At 38.9% G+C, this 24,864-nt stretch overlaps 1 protein-coding gene across 1 annotated transcript in view; it reads left to right on the forward strand.

Annotated features, from left to right (window-relative positions):
* TRPC3 (transient receptor potential cation channel subfamily C member 3) overlaps nt 1–24,864 on the forward strand; it is a 46,299-nt gene that overhangs the window by 14,905 nt on the left and 6,530 nt on the right. The window contains exons 3-8 of the mRNA XM_086463740.1: nt 7,954–8,139; nt 14,620–14,784; nt 17,553–17,769; nt 19,448–19,681; nt 20,662–20,926; nt 22,979–23,174. Of these exons, the coding sequence (XP_086319866.1) occupies nt 7,954–8,139; nt 14,620–14,784; nt 17,553–17,769; nt 19,448–19,681; nt 20,662–20,926; nt 22,979–23,174 (1,263 nt within the window). The remainder of the gene's footprint in view (nt 1–7,953; nt 8,140–14,619; nt 14,785–17,552; nt 17,770–19,447; nt 19,682–20,661; nt 20,927–22,978; nt 23,175–24,864) is intronic.

A 24,864-nucleotide genomic window follows, 5' to 3' on the forward strand; every position in this document is an offset into this window, starting at 1 on the left:
CTATTTTCTTCTATTCAGCTCCCTCTTTTTCTTGTCTCCCTCTTTTTCTTGTCTCCCTCTTTTTCTTGTCTCCCTCTTTTTCTTGTCTCCCTCTTTTTCTTGTCTCCCTCTTTTTCTTGTCTCCCTCTTTTTCTTGTCTCCCTCTTTTTCTTGTCTCCCTCTTTTTCTTGTCTCCCTCTTTTTCTTGTCTCCCTCTTTTTCTTGTCTCCCTCTTTTTCTTGTCTCCCTCTTTTTCTTGTCTCCCTCCTAAGTGCTCGCCTAATTTTCTTTACTTTTTTTTTTTTCTCTCTATCTTCCTCCCTTTAGGTTCTTTATTGCATTTTCTAATCCTGGTAGAGCAAGGCTGGCTTGTCTGGCCGTGCTGGTGGCTCCTCTTTAGATCTGGAAACCAGCAGAGATGATTAGTGCCTGGCTATCCAAGCAGCAAGACATCGTTTTAGTGGCCGGTATAGAGGTATATCATCTCTGGGACCAGGGCAGGAACTACAGTATTTCTCTTACCTTCCTTGGTGATCCTGCTTCCCATCCAGGGATTGACAGCAGGATTTCAGATGACTCAGATAAAAAACCCCGAAATCTTTAATGTTAAGAGTGCTACCAAATCGTAAAAAAAAACCCTTCACTCTTCCATACCTGCTGCTACCACACCAAAATTCAGTCTTTTTAAAGCAGCTGGTTAGAGTCTCTCCTGTCAGGTTTTTAGAGGTGTTTTATATGTAGTAGAGATAATTAGAAAGAAAGCAGCATTTTTTGATGAAGTTCTGTATCTAAGATGCAAAACCAGAATTCTATTTCATTCTGGGCTTCTTCACTGATTTTGATGTATACAAGGGCTTTTATAACCAACATGCCTGATCAGAAAGTGTTTTCAAAGTGTATCAGATCTGCTGGTTTGATTCCTTACTTTTGCTGAAAAGAAGAAAACGTGTGAAGTGAGAAAAAGTTATGGAGTGGTGTTCTATGGGTGTCTGTCTTTATGAATGGTTGGAGATCTCTTGACGTGTACTGCTTTGTACCTGATAGACTGGCTACGGAAGCTCAGTCTGGAACTGTATCTTGTCTTCGTGTAAAAAAGTGTTCATTACCATAGTTGGAGAAACATGTTTTCCAGTCCCAGTAGCACCACAAAATACTTTGCAACACAAATATTCACGGTTTTTATGTTTTATTGTTCTTCTATTTTTAGCAGACCCTGGCCACTGCGGCTGCTTGTTGGTTGCTAAAGTTAATTGATAGTCACCTTCCTCCCTGAGAACTTTAAAACTGTTACTGCACAGTGATGGGAGAATTTCTAGCAGTCAGAACAGCTGATGGAACTTTCCTTTGGAGTAACCATAGAAAAAACCAGGACAAGGTAGCTAAAAAGTCACATGATAGTCTCTGTATACCAGCTTTCAGCTAAATACTGTCCTGTGTAAGCCAGCTCAATTCTCCCAGTGGAAATTGCACTAGCTGATATCAAGTCAGAATTTGATCCATCGTAACAAGGATCAAAAAGATCATAGTCCTGCTTTATATAGGCTAAATCCCTGTTCCCAATTCTGCCAAAAGCTCCTACTGAAACCAACGGAAGATGTAGACGTGCATCTAAAAGCGGAATCTGTCACTGTTCCAAGTAAATTTACATAGTGTTATCTCAGCTGAACTAACAAAGAGTGTTCAAGCTTGATCTACGTTTAAGTCCAACTTTTAAAAGGACAGGGCACAGATCCATAATCGTTAGTGCAATTGTGTGCTTGATTTACATGTACAGTTCCTGCAGTTACCTATGCAAACTGACTATATACATGGTCTCAAAATGGCCATTTAATACGTAATACTCAAATCTATGGTTTTGTATAATGCATATGAACTAGTTATGCAGTTCTGCATAGTCATAAACTGGTGCTTACAGGAATGTGGATCTCTCATAATAGAAAAGAGATCCATATGTTTTGTTTGACTGCATGGGATTGCTCAGTATAAATTTTCTTTGGAATTGTTAAAAATCTTGCGGGTGAAATCAGCTGAAGATTTTTCTTGTTCATAGGATTCACTCTTGGCTATCACACAATGGCAGGGGTTGGAAGGGACCTCTGGAGGTCATCTAGTCCAACCCTCCTGCTAAAGCAGGTTCACCCAGAGCACATCACACAGGGCTGCATCCAGGCAGGTTTTGAATATCTCCAGGGAAGGAGACCCCACAACCTCCCTGGGCAGCCTGTTCCACGGCTCTGTCACCCTTAATGTAAAGTTTTTCCTCATGTTGAGGCAGAACTTCCTGTGCTCCAGTTTGTGCCCGTTGCCTCTTGTCCGGTCACTGGGCACCACTGAAAAGAGCCTGGCCCATCCTCCTGACACTCACTCCTTAGATATTTATAAGCGTTGGTAAGGTCCCCTGTCTGTCTTCTCTTCTCCAGGCTAAACACACTGAGGTCTCTCAGCCTTTCCTCATAGGAGAGATGCTCCAGTCTTCTAATCATCTTAGTAGCCCTCCGGTGGACTCTCTCTAGTAGTTCCCTGCCCCTCTCGAACTGCTATGTTCCTTGTAAAAATTCTAGACAAACTCACAAGGATAGTCTTTAATGTTATGACCAAGAACAGAATATGCAGAGTTGGGCAGGCTGAGATCCAACTGTTGTTGTGTGCCAGGGTCCTCCGAAACGGCTCGTTAGACCCAGTTCTACGATTCCAGTCATCAATTGTCTGCTGTGTACCGGTGTCCGCTACGGTACCAGTGACATGCAGAATACAGGCTGATATTTTTGATGTTACAAAGATGTCTGTGTAACCATTAATTTTTTTTTTATTGAGAGAGAGCACTATCATTTAAGATGATACAGCTAGTAAAACCAGCTGAGTTAGGTTGTAAGTTACTTGAAGCTCTTTGTTGATCAAGGAAGCAGAGTCCCTGTATTATGGCGAAAAATACATAAAGAACCCCGCTGTAGGTCTATTGGTGCCTTTGTGCTGGTGTTCCCCTGAAGAGTAGCTGCACGTTAATGAAAGGGCAACTTGCACAGTGTGTAACAGGGCTTTTCAAACGTGGGTGCTTCACATGGGGAGTTCTGGTCGCCTTGTTCAAGGGACAGGGAAGAGGTGAGTGATCTGGTGGCTTCATTTGTATCTTCTCAGGAGGGAGCAGAGGTGTACGTCGATGACTGAGACCACAGAGCCTGGTTTTTGCTATTCACACAACACCCTAGAGGTAGAAGATTGTTTGACAATTGAGTCCCACGGTTACAATGTGGATAATGATTGTGTGTTTAATTCTGTAAAGCAGTCATCTAGACTGGGATAAATTTTATTTGCTAATACGTAAGTAAGTAAAGACCTGGAGAGGGAAATCTGACAAGTTTTCCTAGCGTAAGATTCAAAGCCTGAATCAGACATTAACAATGCACATACTGGTTTTCAGTTCTTGTAACACCATTTGTGAGTAATGTAGCCTGTAGTCAATCCTTAAATTTGACAGAATAAAACTTAATCCGTCATATCATTAGTCTTATCTGGCAATAAGCATAACTTCTATAAGCAAGAATAATATATGCAGTAAGCATAACTTTCGCATAATAAGCATAACTTTTATAAGCCAGAACCATTATCATCAAGAAAGATGTAGCACTGTTAATTATTCAGTAGAAAAATGGGTAACTGTCGTGTAGTAGGCAAATAGTCCATGGAAAGCAGTCTGTCTGGTAGGACCCAGCAGAGTTCACAGTGTGGATGGGTGTCTTTTTCAGGATGCCAGTTAATACAGCGTGAGCTGCGAGGGCAGGAGCTTTGCACCCTGTGCCACGGTCAGTTGGGAGCTCTGACATGTTTATGGGGATGAGTCTCCATTCATGAGAGAACAGCGAAATGAGACAATCTGTGGTCTATTGAAACAGCAGTCATCATGTGATACTACTGCAATCACAATTTGTCTCCCTTTTTGCCTAAGTAATGTGATTTTACACGACTTTGCCATTTGTAGGTGATGTTTCACAATTGTTAACTGTCAGTGAAAATGTATTCTTGCTTAGTTTATACTAATTGAGAAAACTGTGTTAATTGATCTTTTGTGTAACTGTGTGTGACTATAGCAGAAACTTACATTTTATGAACGTATGACTATGTTTACGTTTTATGAACCTGATGCTAGGCTGTACTTGTGTACTTGTCTGTGTGAGAGACTCGGTTATCGCTTAAACACAAGGAAACAGATTTTCCTGACTTGTATATGGAAGTTGAGTAGTAACATCTTGGTAGTGTAACTTTTGGTGTTACGTTTCTGTGTTATTTTAAGGAAAAAGAGAAGAGTTAAATGGTAAAGGGAGTGAACCTTTAGCAGGAGTAACTATTTTTTTTCCTATTAGAAGTCCACTATTTCTCCTCTTTCTTCACAGTTAGGAATGAGAAAAGACCTTGTAAGTGAAGCTACTCCCTTCAACTGGGCAGCCCATGTTCATTCATGCAGGGACAGAATTGGGGTGGTGATGTGTTATAAAGCACTTGAGTAATCCAAAAGCAGCTAAACCAAACTTTATTAAACCTTAGTAAGATGTCACCTTTGAGCATAGGATAGATAGAAATAGAAATAAAACTAAAACAGAGACTTCTCTTTTTTTCTTGTAAAGTTAGAAGTGCCTGCAAATTCAGGTGAGAAGGGATGTAGTTTCTCTTTTAGCTATATAGTGCTACTACTGGTCAGTGAAGTTAGTGCATCCTCCCTTGTGCTGCGGATAGCAGATTTACGGCTGCCTTATAGTGTTAAGGAAAAATTGATGACCAGTCTTATTCCTGTTGCATTAGCATTATGCTGTATCAGATGATTATTGTGGTTTTTGCTCAGCCATCTCGGTAAATGCCTTTCTTTAGCTCTAGTGGAATGTATAAGGAACTCTTGCTTGAAATCGGAAATTTAAGGGAGAGTGTTCAAGTTCTCACAGATAGATAATAATTGTGTTGTGGAAACAATATAAACAGTGTTAAGAACAATAGGACTTCAGTGAACTGAAGGCACAGTATTCTTTTTGGCTTTACTGGAGTTGTCTTTAGTCTCTACTCTGTCTTCACTGAAGAAAATCCCCATCTTCTTTTTACATTGTCTTACCTCTTTGTACTTTGCTTAACATCCTTTGCAAGCCTGACTTCTAGCAGTTTATACTTACAGTTCTTGGCCTCTGTGATGAAACTTTCTTTCTTGACTAGACTGTCAAGAAAAACTGTTCCCCTTTGTCTTTTTTAAGACTTCTATTCTAGCCACCATTCTGGAGTCTTACACTGCAAGGTTTTTATCTTTGTAGGCTCTGATGTCTAGTCCTTTCACATATTTTACTTGAAAGCCTTCTCTGCATTTGGACCTGCATGCATATAAGTGCGTTTCACTCCCTTGCCTAGCTTTCTTACAAGACTTTGCCTTTTAAAAGTCCTAAATCTTAGTCATACATATGCTTGCTTATTCTTTCACTGAACTTAATAATGCATCCCAGTATTATTTTTATAGTTGGCTTTTCCGTACTGTTCTCCTTGGTTACCAAAACCAAATCTAAAATAACCTTACATCCTGTTAGTTCACTGACAACTGAGTTTGTCATCTACAACCAAACAAAATAACTGGGTCCTGTTTAGGTTGATGAGTAAAGCCAGTTGTTTCCAAGTCTGTATCTGGGATGTTAGTCTTCCATAATAACACAATTCCTAGTAGCATTTGTTTGTCTCCAGTAATGTTTCATTTTGATTCATATCTGAATCTGACCTATGGGATTGGTAGCTGATTCTTGCAATAATCCTATGCGGTCTCTTTTCCCATCTTTTCCCTAAATAATTTGAAACTGCTGAGAGCATGATAGTTTCTCTACCCCACTTTATAGATGCTCAGTTAAAAATTTAACAAAACTAGCAGTACAAGGAGGTAAAAGTTACTTAGGCAAGGTGGAATAAGTGAGGGTTTCAGGGAAAAAAAAAAAAGAGATTAAATGAGAAAATCATAAGTGTGGAAGCAGTAAGGAAGCATTTTTGAGAAGGCAGGAACCACAAAGGAAAATTTGTACCCCTAAAAAGTGATTTTAAAAAGGCAGTGTCTGAAAATGAACAGTGAAAACACAAAAATGGGGAGACAGAGGACTCGGACTAGTCTTTAGGTGGTCTAGTGGGGGAAAAAATGAAGAAAAGCTGTGAAGTAATTGAAAAAGAAGGCTATGCTATTTGTAGCTGGGCACTGAAGACACTTGATAAAACAAGGTAAAATTGGCGGGCTCGGTCAAGTTTCCTTCTCCAGCTGTAGCCTAGAGGAACTCAGACGTGGCATCTCAGATAGAGAAGTCCTAGAAATCTAGCGGAGAGGACATGGACACATAAATGAATACCAAAGTTTCTACTGAAGTAGATGTCAGATAAGAGCTTATCGGTGATGTCACAGAGGTGGTGGAAGATATAGACAAGCATAAGCAGAAGTGCAAGCAGAGATTCACAGACACACGCTTTACAGAGTTATCTTAAAATTTTGAGATGTAGCCACAAATGTTTTGTCAGAAGAGAGAGATTGGATAGACGGAAACCTCTGTGATGTGGCTGTACATGAGCAGCTGAGAAGTTTAAAGGTAGCACCTTGATAAGGAGGCAGCAAAAAGAGTAAGGATGAAGAGCATGAAACTCGTGAGCAGTGTGCCCGATGCAAGGTATGAACGTAGCGAAAAGCAGTACCGCTGCACCCTGGATGCAGTAGTTTAGTAGCTGCATGGAAAGCATCACAGCACATGAGCATAACTGAGGACACGATCCCAAAGTCTTGAAGGGTTGAAGGAGGCTGAGGAAAGATAGAAAGAGTAAGGACCAGCAAAAAGTAGTTGTTTTTTCTACGTGACACAGTAAGACTTCACAGCTGTATTCAACAAGTTACAAGTCTGGAAATGGCTAATGACACTGTGCAAAATGGAAGTAGTGAGGGAGAAAGAGATGCTTTACTAAAATATTAGGTTTTGAAAAGAGTCTGAATAGGAGAAGGGGGGATTTTTTTAGAAAGAGAAAACAAATGTTGGCTTTATATACTTTCAGAAGGTAACGCAAGCAGAGCTGTTGACTCCAGCAGTAATCAAAGGGAAAGCTGATAGAGTGAGAGCAAACAAGACATTTAAAATAACAGGTGATTTTCAGAGGAATGGTTTGACAGCTATAGGCAGGGAAGTGAAGGAGAGCGGAAGAGGAAGGAAAAGGTGGAGAGAGCTCTTAAATAAAAGGGTTGAGGTTTTCAGAAATTCTCTGTAATTCAGCTGTGTTGTCAGTGGAAAGTTGGTCTCTTAGAGAATGACTCAGGAGCCTAATATCTTTGAACTGTCCCTTGAAGAAGTTGGTGTCTGTGCTGCCTGTACAGGAAGTTTAGGGTATTTTGCCCACAACACTGGTGTCCAAGCTCATGCCACAGTTATTCTATGCAGTTACTTCATAACCCACTGTACACCTTGTTGGGTGTGAAGCGGTTCCAAGGGTAAGTGGGAAGCAGAGCCGGGGAAAGGGGTGGAAATGAATATGGTATACATTAAAGAGTAAGCAGCCATTTTAACAGTATAGAGAGAGCAGAAATATACTTGTAGCCTAGGAGGCATCCTGTAAGAATTATTTTGTTAATTGTCTGCAAAGTTTTTGCAAAGGTGAGGTTAGTATTTCAAGAGTTCTGGTTCTGGTTTGTTTGTGCAACTCTTATTTGTCTGTTCAACTTCCCCTTGCTGCCCATCTGGGTTATTTCCATCGAGCTATTATGTAGCTCTGTTAAACAGCTGTCATCATCTTCTGTTCAAGTGGCTGCCTTATGCCAGAGAGGAAATGATGCTGCTATACAAGAGCTTTGTCGTGTCTGATACACTCCGGACTTGACATACTGTGTAAAACTCACACACTATTAGTTTTTAGCAACTTGTACAGGTTCTTTTTTCCTTGCCATTGACTCTTAAACGTGTTTGTCATGAGCCATTTTCTCTAACCCTTCTGTTTCAGAACGACTATCGCAAGCTGTCTATGCAGTGCAAGGATTTTGTGGTTGGTGTTCTTGATCTCTGCCGAGACTCGGAAGAAGTGGAAGCCATTCTGAACGGGGATTTAAACTCTGAGCCAGTTGAAGCGCAGAGACACAGAGCATCACTGAGCCGTGTGAAGCTGGCCATTAAGTATGAAGTCAAAAAGGTAACTCCTCAGAGCCAGTGCTTTCAGACGGTGTCACAGGAAGACAGTGTCATCTCCTTATTCCACAGGTGTTATGAGCTGGTGGTCAGATGCATTACTGGGACATAGCGAGTATGATCAAGATGCTTGCAAAGCAGGCGCTGGCAGAAGGGAGCTACAGTGGAGGAGTTTAGTTTAATCTACTTTCCACAGCTGAAAATTGGCAGGAGATTTTAATGAAATAAATCAGCTGTGCTAGCAAGGTTATACTCTGTTGGTCAGATCTTTCTCCTGATTAAGCCAAAAGAAGAGATTTCAGTGGAGCCAGATTTTTCGCTCAGTGAAAGTAAGGATCTGTCTTCCTGCCAGCCTGTGTGATAATATCTAATCCAAAGAGAAAGCTGTATTTGTGAAAGTGTTGGTTTCAACCAATGAAAAGAACTGATTTGTTCGTTATATCTTTTTATTACCTTTGCTTTCTACCTCAAGTAACTTAATCAGGGAAGTGAATTCTGGGAGGTAAGTCTTGCAGCTTGCTACTATTGTTTTTATCAACACATGGGTCTTTTTTGAAAAAAAGGGTCTTTCTTTTACTACTTTGAAAAACGAAAAGAGAACATCTAAGTTGTCAGTAACTATATGATTTTTAAAATTTATTTTAAAATATGACAGTAAATCAAACAGCTCACCTGTAACTATGAGGTTGTAGTGAGGAATTCTACATTATTTACTCTGTGTGTACCTGTAAAAAATATTTTTAAATTCAGTCCTGAAAATATATGGAATATATTTGTGGCTAGTTAATCAGTTCATTTCAGTTCTTCATCTTTGCACCTGTATAGGTGTTTTGCAATGTGTTTTCAGTTGATGCCTCTCTCAAAGTAATTTTCAGTGAATGCTTATTTGTGAGTGAACGTTATGTCTTGAAAAATGGAGCTGTGTATCACACATTTGACATGATGCATATCCATTTATTGTAGCAGTTTTCAATATATGGCTATGTTGTTTTTTCTAAGATCCCACTAACCTAGCACAGAAAATAGTTAATACTGTGTCCTACTGTGAGAGGAATCAAGAAATAAAGCAATGCCTATATTTTATTTACAGCTAGCTGTTTACATGGTTAACATTATTTCCGTTCTTAACAGCCATTATAGGTTCATCATCTCTGCAAGAAGTCTTTTGTCTTTCAGAATAAATAACACTGTATTCTGTGGTCACCTGTTGAGCCAATCTGCTGTAAAATGAATTGTAAGCAACCTGCCAGAACAACTGGGAAATATTGGTGTTTATTATGTCACTAAAAGATGAGTAACAAAAATTGTAAAGACAGATCCTGAACAGCAAATCATTGTTTCCAATATAGAATTGGTCTACAGCAGATAAATGCATACTAATTACCAGAATTCATGGTAAATAAATAGGAGTATTAAATTGATTAAAAAGAATGAAGCAGGGAAAGAATCAAAGTACATAAACATGTTATCATATCTAAATAACATATGAAATTTTTATGCTGTTGCATATTAATGTTACCAACCCTTTGCTGAGACTTCTCGGATTTCTTGTTGAAGACTCTGGTTTTCTTCGAAGAGGTCGTTGTCACTGATTAAATCAACTGCTGGGCAAAGGGCCACACAGCTCTGTAAACAATAACAAAAAACCTACATAGTGCAAAAAAAGACAATTCCATGTAGCAAACTTGTTTTCTTCTCTTGCAAGAGATTGATTATTTGTAGATAAACTTAATTCATGACAAATAGAGTTCAGAACCTACCGGACTAATGATCGTGGTGGAAGGAAGTAAATAGATGGTGCGTCTGTTTACCTATGCTGTTCATGGCCATCACGGAGGGCGTGACAAGGGTTGAACCAGGAAATGTCTCTGCCATGGTGGTCCTTTGGTGCTGGGACTGGCTCCATTACAACTGTGGAAGACTATAGCGATATTCTGACTGTAGAACAGATTGAGATGTGGGAACTCCCCACAGGATGCTTTCAACTCTACAGCTGTAGGAAGAAGACAAGGATGTGGCTTATGTTTCTTAGCTTTCAGTATTTCTACCTGCACTTCTGGGTCAGCTACGTTAAGGTCAGTTCACTGTTGCAAGACAGATAGTACAGCCAAATAGAAGTGCAGGTTCATTAAATGGTTAATGAGCCTTATGCCCTTTTCAGAGGGAGGAGAGACAGGAAAAAGCATATGACAAGTGAGCAAATGTGCGCAGAAGTTCACTGCTAGGGAAATGGAGGTTTTAATTCTATTAGTAATGAAACTCTTGCACTTAATACCCTAAGCACTGCATTGAAGTGTAGCCCATCTTGTAAACAGGATATGATTTTGAAGCTAGGGTTCAGACTGAAACTGCAGCCCCAAGAGTGAAAGACTAAGGGAATTAAAAAACAAAAACAAAACCAGAAAACCACGAAACAAGAAAAACTAGTTAGAACAAGTGGTCTTGCTCCGTGTGCTGAATAGCTGCTGCAGCAGTGCTTTTAGTATTGTATCTTAACTCTGTCTTTAGATTGCTGACAGTATTTCAGAGAAGTTGCTGACACTGGGCCAAGTTCTCCAGTTCTTGCTGAGATAAAAATCAGAGTGGAATTTCCAAGTGAAATCAGTAAGAGTTTGAGTAAAATAACAGGATTTAATTTTCAAACACTGAAGGTTGCAAATTGATAGATAATAAAAAAGATTCAAAATTCTCTTTGTATGTTGTGTGTTTGGGTATCAGAGCGTGCCAGCATCTGTTCCTGCTATGTCTAAACTCAGTCATTAGGACGTTAGGAATAAATACCATTATAGTCATTCTTAGTCATACAGAAAAAATTTATATATTGAAGACTTGGTTCGTGGTTATGAAACTGAAGTGTAACAGTCAATTATACCCAGAAAAGCAGCTAAATTAAAATGGGGATTTTTTTAGTGACCAGAGTGTGTCCTCATGTATCTTTGCTGTTCACTGGAGTTTGGATTGGATCCTAAGATATTAGATAAATCAACATGTAATGAAAATCAACATGTAATGAAAAAATAAGAAACATGGGAAGTAGGATGAGAAGAGAAATGCAGAAGGAACAAGGTTGTAAGATGATGTGATTGGTAGGTGAAATATGTGAATCTACTGTCCCTGGAGGAGATAAAGCTGGGTGGAGACAGATATACAAGGGGGAAAAAAGCATAGAAGAGGTTGCACTTGCTGAAAATAAAAACAACAGAAGCATCAATGCAAATATTTCAGCAGAGCTGGAGAAAAGGATGTATTTTGGAGATTTTGTGGATGAGAGAAGTGACATGAGTTGCTCTGAGGGCTTGGAAGTGGCGCACGTTGTGCAGTTGCCAACAGTTGAATAAGTTCTAAGATCTTCTCAAGAGCCCTTAGACTTACTGCCAGAGAAGAACTTGCCATAACCATTGGCATCTTACGCACTAACTCCTCCCTGTTCTGGGGAAAATTGTAGCACAGGCAGATCTCCTCTTAGCATCAGATCAAAATGTTGATAGACCAGGAGGAGTAAACGAGCACACAGCCCTGGATGACGTGCAAGAGGGCCCGTGGGCTGATTCATAGCCCTAGGCAAGCTCCCTTAAAGCTTCTTTGCTGTTTCTTCCCATTCCCTCTGGTAATAGAAGGAATTAGTGGGTGTTTCTTCTCTCTCTTCTTCCCTGCAGTTTTAAGTCTGCTTTTTAAAAATGTCTTTGTAATTTGAAATAACTATTTACTTTCCTGTCTTTGGCCACAGTTACCTTGCTGTAGGATTTGTCCCTTGATGTTCTGAGTTGAGAATGAAATTTATCTTAGCTAAAGAGGAGACTGGGGACATATGTTAGAATGCACAAACACACAAAAAACAGTCTCTTTTTTTCAAACTGGCCAGGCTGGCAGTTCTTATGATTCATAAGCTTCAAAGATGACAGCATAATAAAAAGAATACATAGTTCAAATTGACGTTAATTTCTTAAAACCCTTCTAAAATATTTTTGTTTATTTCTGTTGGTCATTCCACTGTCGGTACAAACTGCATTAATATGTGATCTAACTGGTTAATCACGCACCAAAATACTTTGGGACTTAGGTTTTAAAGCAAAATAGATTAAAAAATGAAGATTGCTTCCCTTTTTACAGTTCCTGTAACAGCTTCAGATTCCTCCTCTGAGAGTTTTAAGGTTCCCTGTTTTCATTGCCAATGATTTAATTTGATTTGTTTTTAAGAAGTCTGCCCTATTGTACTACTGTATGCACTTTTTAATGAGATTTGGAATATAAATGGTGTTTTGCAGGCAAGACCTGGCAAACAAGACTGTATATAGTACATTATGATCTCAATAGAGTACAAAGGATAATAAAATTGATGTCCAAGGCTTACAGTATTTTTTTTAAATATAAGCAACTCTGATCAAATCTCACTCTTAATCTAACACAGATTATCAGAGTTATCAGAATTATTTTCAAATCTTTTTTGTGACACTGCCTAGCATTCTTTTCTCCATTTTACTAATTATTGCCAACCAATGTGACGTGTATTACCAGATTTCTTAAATTGCTGTGGTAACTAGGCTGCCTACCCTTGTGCTTCACTGATGTCCTACATGCTCTTGTGATGTGGGAGTCTCATAGGACATGGTATAGTAGTAATAGTGGTAATGATGAGTATGATAACGCTTTAAAAATGGACTTAACCAGAAATGTAAATATAATGGGCAAAGAACAGAGAGCGCTATAGAATTCTTCTTCCTTCCTACCCCTTACGTTTCTTCAGTAGCTGCACCCAACATGGGCTGCACACTCCTGGTTACACGACATCATCCCGATGGAGTGGCTGCATAGTCTCCTCTGTCCACATTGCTTTATCCTAAAGAAATACAACAGTGCTTTAAAAATAGAGCAATATTTACACACCTTTCAACAAATTCGACCAAAAGTGATTTTAGTAAAATAAAGCGTGTCTTAACAAATGGAATTGTTATTCAGGACTTCACCAGGCATCAGACTTAAGTATGTTTGAAAATTATCTTTCGTGTGTCCATATCTGGCTACAAGAAAACAAAGTACCAAAATTTGGATGTAGGGTTGAACATGCCAAAAATAGTCTGACATTCAATGAATTGAAATACAGTGATAGCCGTGCGTGCTTAGACTACTGACAATCAGTCAGTTTAATTGTTTAAATGCCTTAATATGTCAACTTTTGGTAATTTCATCAGAGGCTATATTTATTCAGTTATTTGTAAACATCTAGTCTTGTGGCTTCCTTTATTATGTTTGATACCTTTTAGTCCTTCTGCTATAGAAATACATGAGCAAACACTTAATATTGATAAATAATAATGTAAACTAATCAGCAAAGATAAAAGAAACATCTCCTAAAAGAAATCATTAAAATCATCTTGCTCAAAAATCACTGAAATGTTCATATTTTTAGCTAAGTATACACAGATCTTATTTGAGCCTTCTGCAGTATATTGTTAAGCTGTTAACTCATTAAAACAGAAATAGCATTAGACTGTATCGTGATAACAATCTATACGTTCAAAGTCCTTTAAAATCTCAGAATAGTGAAATGGGAAAAGTTGTTTTTGAAAACTGTCAAATTTGAGGATTTAATATTTTCCAGCTGAGATAGTATCAAAGGCATGAACATAGAGAAAACAGAAAACTGTACAGCAAAACACAGTCTATTACAGAGTCCTTAGAGCATCATCAAAACCATAAGGTCTTTTCATCTGGTTCACAAAATTGAATTTCTTTGTGTTACTGAATGCTAAATTTTGTTTTCCACAAAACATGAAAGTGTTCGTAGTAAGTGGCTTCTGATTATTTTTCAAATCCTGCATACATCTAAGTAGAGGTGATACCTAGCACCATTGGTGGTAGTAAGAGAAAATAAACCTTTTCAATATTCATCTGTGTGTTCTGGTGAGGTTTAAAATTCTGTGCTGTACTTTTGCTTCATTTATTTCTTGCCTCAGTAAGTTTTAGACTGAAAATGTATAGATGGTTAAGGAGGTATTTGGAGCCTTTGTCTAAATCAAAAAAAAACATCAAAAGTGTTTTAAGAGGACTGTGAAGAGCATGCGCCGGAAGGGGAGAGGCTAACGGTGGATTATGGTCAGACCAGAATTTTCAGTCTCCGCAGAAATTCTGCATGTGCCTTGGATCAGCTTGGTTTGCTGTGAAATTCTTGGAACTTAGGACTGAGGTTCGACTCTGACAGGATCCAGCTGGGTATGTGAAGCTGTTCTAATAATGCATAAAAGGCTTTGATCAGCGATGGCTGTCCACATGCACAACCTTGCCCCCAAAGTGCTGCTTTAAATCAGCTCAGCAGTTTCTTCTTTATTTATTAACCTTTATTCTAAAGGAAAGGAGAAAAAACCATGGTTCTTGAAGTCTAAATTAACACCAGATATTTAAGGTGATCATGATCGTGTATGTAGCAGTTATATAACTCTTCTTACAAATTATAATATGTCTTGGTTTTCTTTCTTTTTCTTTACAGTTTGTGGCCCATCCAAACTGTCAGCAACAGCTACTGACTATCTGGTATGAAAATCTCTCAGGATTACGGGAGCAGACCATAGCTATCAAGTGTCTGGTGGTGCTGGTTGTGGCATTGGGCCTTCCATTTCTAGCCATTGGTTATTGGATTGCACCATGTAGCAGGGTACTGAATTTTATAAATTACGTATCTTGTGCTATTCTGGGAGCTGTTTTTCAATTTCTGGCATTCAAAATGCGATGTTGTACCTCCGATTCTGTTGCTTCCAAATGTTAACTAATTAACGATATTTTTAGTAATCTCTAGTCTTGAGCCAAAAGAGCCTATTTGCTTTGTTTGCACTGGGAAGAGGGGACCACAGTGATGAAGGGTGAAAATAAATTGTTGTTAAGTTTAAAGAAAGAAAAAAAAAAAACATCTCTGAGAGCATTTTTTTTCTTTTTTAAGTTTCTGTGGATTGTGCTCACCTTGCAATCTCTCCTATGTAATTGTACTTGTATTTGTAACATGGATTTTTTGGAAGTCACCTCTCAGATTCTGCGTTAGGTCTCCTCTGATGGCATCTAAGAGCTGATGCTGTTCCCATATAAACTATTAGCAGAACATCTGTTGACTTCACTGATGCAGAACTTAATCTTAAGTAAAATATTTGTTATTCCTGCTTTAGGAGGTCTGTTTACCAGGTGAGCCATAAAGCAGAAATTGAATTAAATGGAGTATTCCAACCATGTGGTAGGGGATATTCGTAAGAGAGTGCAACTGGAAACTCTTACCTCTTTAGAATTATGTGAAAATATATGGGTGCTTCCAGTTTTCCTGATGATCTCACAATGAAAATAACAGCAGTTTCTTTGAAATCCTTATAGTCTGTAGCATGTAAATTGTCTGCAAATGAAGCATATCAAATAGGTCTTTGGTAAATCAGAAGAAGGAATATTTCTGTTACATTAACTTTTTTTAAACATTTTAAGTACATTTACTTCTGTGCTGAATGTGGTCTTTCAATTTTATTTCCTTAACAAGTGTACAGCAAAGAAATGTGGGTTTCACTTACGTTTTGCTGCTGTAGTTCATCTCAAAAAGGATAAAATTTTGCTCATCTCCTGCATATTTCAAGGAAACCTGATGTTTTCTCTGGGTTAAATATTTACTTTAAAGATAAACCTTTATGAAAATAGTGTAATTGTTACTCATGATTCTCTGAAATGGCACTTTCCATGAATATCTGCAGTAAAGATATTCCTCACTCACAGCTCCATAGCATGGAAACATACTAATATATTTTAGCAGGTTTCTAATATGGAAAAGTGACTTTTGTCCTTGAGCTTTAATTCCCAGTACCAGAAACACCTGACACTTTTCCTAGTGCTCATGTCAAATAAAAATACTGTACATTCAAATCAGTTGTTTGATATTGTAATTTCAACCTGCTTTCTAAAGGTCAGGAGCAGGAAGGGAACCCGAGATTGTTTGCACAGGTAGTAAATGCTGTTTAGTTCTGCTTAGTTCATAGTAGCTGACCCCAGTGTCAGAAAAACCATTCCTTGAAATAAGAGAGCTACTTCCAGTTCACCATCTGCTTCTTATATGATACTGCTGATAATGCAGCGCTTTACAGGGGATTTTGGAATATTGTGTAATATTGGTGATGTATGTGATAGTTTATCACATTAGAACTGTATGTTAGCATTAACAAAGGAGCAATATATTGATCTGTTGTACTGAAGGAAGCGGGAGATCTTTGGCCTTAGGAGATATGCAGCAGCTAAGAGGAAGAAGTCTATCTAGCATCTACCTTGTCACACCTTGTGCAGAGATGGGATGAGCATTGTCCCGTTCAGGCCACAGAAAGGAGGTGTATTCCAAAGGTCCCACTCCTCCCAAAGGGAAGTAGGCTGGGAAGGACAAGTAAACCTACAGGTGTCTTTCCCCCAAGAGGTCTCCAAAGAGCGTTGTTAGGGAATCTCTGTGCCATCTCTGTGCTTGAGCCAATGCACAAATTGCTGGCTGTGGTGCAGCCCCGCTGATAACCTGCGTTTTTTGAGCACAGGGTGGGGAATTGCAGCAGCACTGGCCACACGAGACCTTCACTGCCTAAATAAAGGGTACTGGCAGTATTGCTCTCGGAGCAGGGGGCTTATAGCTTGGCACTTCTGACACTGGCTTGCAGGATAAGGCTAGTACTGATGGGATCACAGACTTTTCTTTTTCATACAATGAATAACAGTGACAGGCCTGTTGCTCTTTCCAGTGTGGTCTGCTGGAGGTGGCCAGTCCTCTCTTCTGGTGCAGCTGTGAATGAAATCAGCTGAATTTATTTGAAAATAGTAATATTTCTGATCTTACCCTACTTAGTCCATCGGGACGGAACAGTCATTATTTTTAGTAGGCACAGGTTATTTATTTGGCACGTAGAGCTCTGAAGGTATATTCTGTGGATGGAATACAGTAGCCAGAGATGAGAAGATGAGTCTATAATTTTTCCTAGAGCTATAGTCATAGACAAGCTAATAGTATGCTGTTGCTGGTAGAGAAAGCATTTTGCTACTCAGAGATTTTATTTATTTATTTTCCATGGGCTTGCTTCTGCCCCCCCATTGGTATCTGTGGGCATTAGATCAAACTCTTTCTGGTCACAGCCATTGTACGTTTGTAATTCTTTGGAGTGTTTCTCCTCAAACATTGCCATGCAGAGTTTATGAAATAACAGGAACACTCGCTAACAAGACAATGTACTCCATGAGGCTGCCTTTGGGAGGACTTTTGTCTGAAATGGTAAAGCATCACAGTTCAGTGCTTAGAAGAGTATCCTTTAAAAACGAAGTTTCAGACTGTCCTGAGCTCTGAGTGCCCATTTGTGCTTCTGCAATGCCTGATGAAAGAGTTTGTTTCTTTGAGAAAACTGAGTGACTGCTTTCATTCTGCCTTTGCAGCTTGGAAGAATTCTTCGAAGCCCATTTATGAAATTTGTGGCACATGCAGCATCCTTCATTATTTTCCTAGGCTTGCTGGTGTTCAATGCTTCAGACAGATTTGAAGGTATAACAACGCTACCGAATGTCACTGTTACCGATTACCCTAAGCAGATCTTTAGGGTGAAGACTACCCAGTTCACCTGGACAGAAATGCTGATCATGGTATGGGTACTTGGTAGGTATATTACCCCTTCATCTTTGTCAGCTATTTTCCTACAGATATAAATTCTGAAAGGAGAGAAGCCCAGGTCCCACACCTTTGCTCCTGCTGCTGTGCAGTTAGAATAAACCCTTAGGGCAGATAGCAGTGTGTTAGAACTGGTGAGAGCATCAGAGCATCTCTGTGTTGCCTCCTCTTGCAGCATGGGGTAAAATTTTCTTTACTGATTTGCCGTACTGTTTGGTAATTCTGGAATTTGTAACAGGAGCGCAGGTCTGCTGAAGAGAACACCACAGAAGTTATACTTTACTGAAGTGGTTTTCTTCAATAGTATCGGGAAGCCTACGCTGCTGTACGTGCCAGAAGGTCAGGAGTTCGTACTGCTCGGTGTCAATGCGCTGGCACATCAGTGCCCGTGGCGTTGCTGCCTAGGTAACATTTGGGGAAATCACAGTTTCTACCAGTGTCAAGGGGCTAATGAGTCAGTTCTGATTACGCAGGGTTTGGTTTGGTGGTTTTTTTTTCACAAAACAGGCAGTCAGCATGTTTGAAACTTGGTGTGGCAGAGGATGCTATCTCTAGCATTTCATCAGTCAGGTGCTTTTCGTAGCAAAATGTTGGTCAGCCCCATGATAATGCAGCGTTCTCAGCTTTTACAGGCTGCGGGAAGAGAAAGCATTACTGTGGCTGCAACATGAAGGTGCCTCACTCTGCCCTCCGAATCACCTATATCTCCTGGTTTAAGCACTGCTTTATCTTAAACTATGTTAGGGTGGGGAGATGCATATCCCTGTATGCTGCCTTGTGGTAGCCCCAGCGTGTACTTGTGGGGAGCAGCCTTATTTGACAGAAGGCAAGGACTGAGATTTTGATGGACTCTAGGACTCGGTCACTGTGAGAATTTCTTGGGCACTCAGAGACAGCCAGCCTCAAGCCAATCCAATCGTGGCTGCTGTGCATATGGTTGGGATGGCAGCAGTACCCCTCTGAATTACCCAGCCAGCGAGACAAGAAAAAAAGTTGTGGTGGTGTGGGTTTGTTGTTTGTTTGGTGTTTTTTCCTAAGAAGCTTCTTTGAAGTAAGAAAAAGTCTTGATTCCCAGCAACCGTATCTCTAGGTTATGATGAGGCTGTGATCTGGGTTAATTCCACGTAAATTAATTTCTAAAGAAAAGCTTGAGTAAGAAAACTGAATTACACATAGCCAAATTCCACTTTCTGTGCTGAAAATTATCTTGTTCTATAAAGTGGAGAACCAGTAGTATAATTGGTTATCTGTGTAGTTAGGTAGCTGTGCTCCTCTGTAAAAATTAATCCTTCTGATTCAGAAGTGTTTTATGAATGTAAATGGTAAGGAACTTAGAGGACTTATTTTTCCACATGTAACATTTTTCCTTCTTCAGAAGTACAGCATACTGTTATATTATTAGGCCATAATATTTTCACTGCAAAGTTGTGTCTCTGTGGAGATTTCTGAGCTTTATCCCTGCATGTCAGTTAATACCTTGCCATTTGACTGACCCTGTTGAAGCCGAGAGAGCCTTCGTCAAGGTGTATGATGACACTGTGACACTGCAAATAAGTGAATTTTTGCCCCACTGGTATCACCTGGTTTCGTGAAATGGCAAACGCAGAGAGTTTAAATGCAAAGAGTTTGGCCAACGTTGCTATGTTTTTTTCATTTCTTGTTGTAGGTATGATGTGGTCAGAATGCAAAGAGCTGTGGCTCGAAGGACCCAGGGAATATATTTTGCAGTTATGGAATGTTTTGGATTTTGGGATGCTGTCCATTTTCATTGCTGCTTTCACAGCGAGGCTTCTGGCGTTCCTGCAGGCCACAAAAGCACAACAATATGTGGACAACTACATTGAGGAGAATGACCTCTCTGAGGTCACGCTTCCTCCAGAAATAGAGTATTTTACTTATGGTGAGTTGAACTTTTCTGCAACACAGATCTGGACATAGAAAAACTGGTAGGATGCACTAGCATTTTGAAGCCTTAAGATGAATATTTGCATGTGTTTGTGTTCATGGCATTGTCTAACCATTTCTGGCTCAATATTTTTGTTTCTATGCTATTTAAACAATAGTTATTGTGATGCTAATTTGACAAATAAGTTTGCTAATATATTAAACCCAAACAATAGGCAAAAGGGCAAAATCAGTTCAAATGTAGCTGTCCATAATTTTGTTGTAACTGTTTATCCTAGAGTTAATTTTGACCCTCTTGACTTTAAACATTTGCAAGCTATATTTAAATATATAAATACACATTTAGAAACGTGGTGTTTTGATATGAAACACATTTAATTCAGTGTTATTTTGCTAAGATGGTGCGTTAATTCACATAATAAGCAATATAATAATTTATATATAACTCAGTTATTACTGTACGTATTGTGTGCAAAACCCACGGCAAAAATCTTCATGATTTCAATGGGGACTAGATTATATCCTGAACTTGTAACAAAGGCAAAAGCCTGCTGTGATTAATAAATGAAATTGTTCGTCAACCAGCACTGATAACTGCCCATCAATAAAACACAAATATGAATAAATTTCTGGCTTTAGCATAGTGCTTAACAAGTTAACTAATAATACAGACATGCTAAGAAAAGCAATAAGGACTTATTTATTGTTTTGTAGTTCAGGTTAAAATGCAAACAGTGGAAGAAAATATCATGTTTCTTCCAGTACAGTTTTTCCTCTAGCAAAAGGTAATGTAACTTTTATTCGTCATTTGTGACTTAAAGGAAATAGGAATAGAGTAGTAACTACCAGACTCTTCAAATATATGTCTCAACTAAATTCAGACAAGTTCATGGAAATTCCTGTCCAGATCTATATTTCAACATTGTGATAAATTAATACTTCCTTATACTTACCCCTATATTTCATATTTTCCAGCTAGAGATAAATGGCTCCCGTCTGATCCTCAGATAATATCTGAAGGCCTTTATGCAATTGCTGTCGTTCTTAGCTTTTCTCGGATTGCATATATCCTGCCTGCAAATGAGAGTTTTGGGCCCTTGCAGATTTCACTTGGAAGGACTGTTAAGGACATCTTCAAGTTTATGGTCCTTTTTATTATGGTATTTCTTGCATTTATGATTGGAATGTTCATACTGTATTCCTACTATCTTGGAGCGAAACTAAATCCGGCCTTTACAACGTAAGTACGAAGTTGTGTTTAAGTAGAATACCGATATGAAACTTTGAGGTTTTTCATTAAGGTAACAAAGTCTGTGAGATGCTGCATGCTCTCTCCTAGCATTAAAATAAAACTGAAGACAGTTGAAGTCAGTGGGAAATCAGGTATCTTAGAACCTTAGAAAGCTGAATACAAAAGACCAGTTCTTTCCAACTTGTGTAATAGGAAGCTTTCATTGCAGTCTAAAATAATTTTACCTGTATATTGTATTAATCACACAGACTTGTGGACAACCAATTGCAAGAAAATATTACTGACATCTTCTGAATGACGTTTTCCCAAAGCAACCGCTAGAATTTAGTCCTTAACTGAGCTTTGTCAGACCTAATTGATACACAGAGGGATTTAGCCTAGATGTCAATAATAGGCCTCCAAATATTTTTAGTTTGTCAAGAAACAGAGATAGTGATTCTGTAGATGGCATGTTTCTCTCTTAGACAGGTACTGAAACAAATCTGTAAACTGCATTGGACTCTTTTGGATCCAGGTTCACAATCTACATGGTAACTGATTATTATCGTTAGTCGTATGGGTACAGAAGAACGGTAGTTAGAAGTCTCTCTTCATGCAAGGAGATTGCTTGCTATAATCTCCCAAGTGTTTTGTTTGCTTGGGTTTTTTACTTCCTGAAACAAGATGGTGCTGGAAGTGATAAATATTTAGGACATTCCAAACCAGAAGTACTTCCACAGGATGATGAAATTCAGAACTTTTAGTTTTCTCCCACCTTCTACAGGAAACATGACTTCTGTAAAATCTGCTGCATTTTCTTGTTGTTGATTCCATGGTTTCTCCTTAATTTGAGCCTGATTTTTGCACTTACTCATTGTCTTTTCTTTAGATAAATAATGAAATATAATGATACTTTTGTAACAGTATTTGGTATCAGGCATCTAGTATGCATACTGTTTAAATGCTTATAAATATTAATTTTTAAACAGCAGTGTTATTTTACTAGACTATACATCAATTCATATTATTATCTGCATTTAAAAATAACTTATCAGTGTTAAAACAGGTGATTCAAGATATGCATAATGGCGTATTTTAGTTATACTTATTAAAGTACAGCTGTCTGGCCCCACAGAGGAAGAAGTAATTTCCAGTAAATTCTGTGGGGTACAATCGGGAAGGCACATCAAAATGTTTCTTGAATATCATTGTCTCTTAGCTTGCATTCATTAGCCTACTTCTCGGTGAGGCAGGATAGAGCTTTGCAGTGAGCTGTCTCCTGAGTGCAGGACAAGTCAACCTGTAGCGGCGTTTCCTGAGTGGAATGAGGAATGTGGCAGTATGAGGAGGAGAGGCTGAAGAGGATCCACTGCCACAGGCCCTGAAGAGCTGTCTGGCAGCTGTCTGAGAGCCCTTGGCAGCTCGGTTCCTCAGGAATCATCCTGACCATGGGGATGGAGACAAGAGCATGGAGGCCATGGGTCCTGGACCCAGAGCCTTAAGGGTATCTAGGTGCCTGCCTCCTGTTGAAGTGCCTGGCTCCTGCTGATCTCAAGAAGCCTTGACCAAATCCCATGAAATCTGTTTGGTTTGTCAGTTTCATTGCTGAACCTGCGGCTTCCCACTTCTGAGTGCACCTTTCCTAATGGAAGATCTAACCAGAAGCACTTGAAAGGAGTGCAGCAGTTTCTTTCCCATCAGCTCCATTTGTAGCTTTATTAGGACAGGGAAGGTCTGCCCCTTGCGGAGTTAGACTGGAAAATAATGAGATGAGAATATGCTTCGTCTCAAAACCTGGATATAGAATACCTTTCTAATTCCTGGGCTGTTGTTGTGCACGTATTATTACAACTGTATTATCGATGATGGATAGGTGGAGCACAGTGGAGAAATTGAACATACTGTGAAAAATATTTTCTTGTATGTTTGTTGTTTTGAACAGTGCTCTACAAACATGGCTCACAGACGAATTACTTGAGATTGTTTGTCACTTACTGTAAACACACTTATATATTTATTTGTGTAGTTAGTAATAATGGCTTCCTCTTTGTTTTCGTACAGAGTGGAAGAAAGTTTCAAGACCTTATTTTGGTCAATATTTGGCTTGTCTGAAGTAACCTCTGTTGTCCTCAAGTATGATCATAAGTTCATAGAGAACATTGGTTATGTTCTTTATGGCATATACAACGTAACGATGGTGGTAGTTCTGCTCAACATGCTGATTGCTATGATCAACAGTTCATATCAAGAAATTGAGGTGGGCTCTGTTCTCAAGTTCTCTTTTGTTATGTTGAAAAAGGGCAGAATTATTAGGAATTATTTCAGTGAGCACGTCTTGATAGGCAAAAGTATGGTGAAGAGATTACCTCAGTAAAGGAGACCACAAAAACCACCATGTCCCTAGGGCTGGCTTCATCTAAAAACCCAGCCAAACTGCAGAACCTTACAGGATCTGAACAAGTAGTTCATCTTGTGCCACATATACACGTCTAAGGAGATGTCATCCATCCAGAAAACTTAAAATCTAAAGTAATGTTCAAATGAAGACTGCTGTGAAGTAGAAAACAGTTACTGGGCGTAACATTTTAGACATGGGTGGTTCATTCCCAGTTTCCTTAGGATGCTTATTGCGTGCTTCCTTAGTGTAGTGCGCTTCAATCTTTACCAGATCATTAGGATGCGGATTAAATGTATTTTGATGTGTTCATTAATGGAAGTGTGTTTTTAGTTCTAATCCTCAGACCTTTTAGCTAAATGTGCAGGAGGTAGACACTTAGGCACAGCAGTGATACATGGACATTATAACGTTTATATGCCTCTGAATGTGGAGTGTGATACAGGTGCTTATCTTCAAGGTGGTTGTGACTGAGTCACAATCGCAATGTTTACGTGCTTTGTTTGTAAGATGTGCTTTTTTCCGCTTTGGGTACAATATCAAAAACTTGATTCTAAGTTTACTGAGCTTCGCCATATGCTCTGAAAACACAGTGGGAGCATTTCTCCAAAACTGCCAAATGGCTCAGTTGACTGAATACTTGGATTTCACAGAAAGTTATTGGCTGCATTGCTTATTAAGAGAGATATTTTAATTTCATTATGATGACAAAGTATCTTCATTTTTAGAGATAATTCATTAAGAGTGTTTAGCATTCAACTCCAATAAAAAAATCTCAGAAAATTTAAAGTAGGGAAGATACTGGGGTTTTAAAAAATAAATCCCAGGTTGCTGAAATGAAAGCAGAAGTGTATTTATAGTGCCAGTTTTCCAGACCATGAGTTCTGATATTATACAGAGTACTACATTCACATAGACACAGGCACACACCCACGTTTTAGATTATCCGAGACATGGTGTACAAATGGATATGTCATTTCCAGTATTTTCAGTGACTTCTGGGAAATGTCAGGGAATTCAGCAGGAGAAAACTTGTTATAATAAACAAACTTTTCACCTTTGGAGTAAACCAAGTCCAGCCTTGGAATACTTCAGTAAAAACGTATTAGGACGAAATCAGTTTGTCAGTTTTTAACTTGATTTCTTCCTGATGACAAAGTTTGTATTTTCTGTACTCCTTTATAAATCAGAGTCACTTTTCCTGGTTGTGTAAAAAGCTGTGAGTACTAGCGTTTTAAACCACGTCTGCCTTGAAGCTAATAGTTCGTTACTTGTGTGAGTACCAAATTCACGTGACCCCTTTAATGAGAACAACTAGACTAAAAGACCGAAGAAGTTCCACTTTAAATAGCAAGGATTTTATATGTTGGCTTTCACTCAGTGCAAAAATAACACTTGTTTAAATAGTTTGTGTGCTTTAACGGAGTATTGTCAATGAGATGTTGCCATAAAGAGACAACTGCAATTTAGTTAAAATAGACTTGATAAGTGGTTGTATTTTTGCAGAACTACTGGGAGTCTTACTAGCGAGCAATAACATTTTGTGTAAAAC

Source organism: Leptosomus discolor, chromosome 4 (genome assembly GCF_034619465.1).
Source record: "Leptosomus discolor isolate bLepDis1 chromosome 4, bLepDis1.hap2, whole genome shotgun sequence".
Lineage (NCBI taxonomy): Eukaryota > Metazoa > Chordata > Aves > Leptosomiformes > Leptosomidae > Leptosomus > Leptosomus discolor.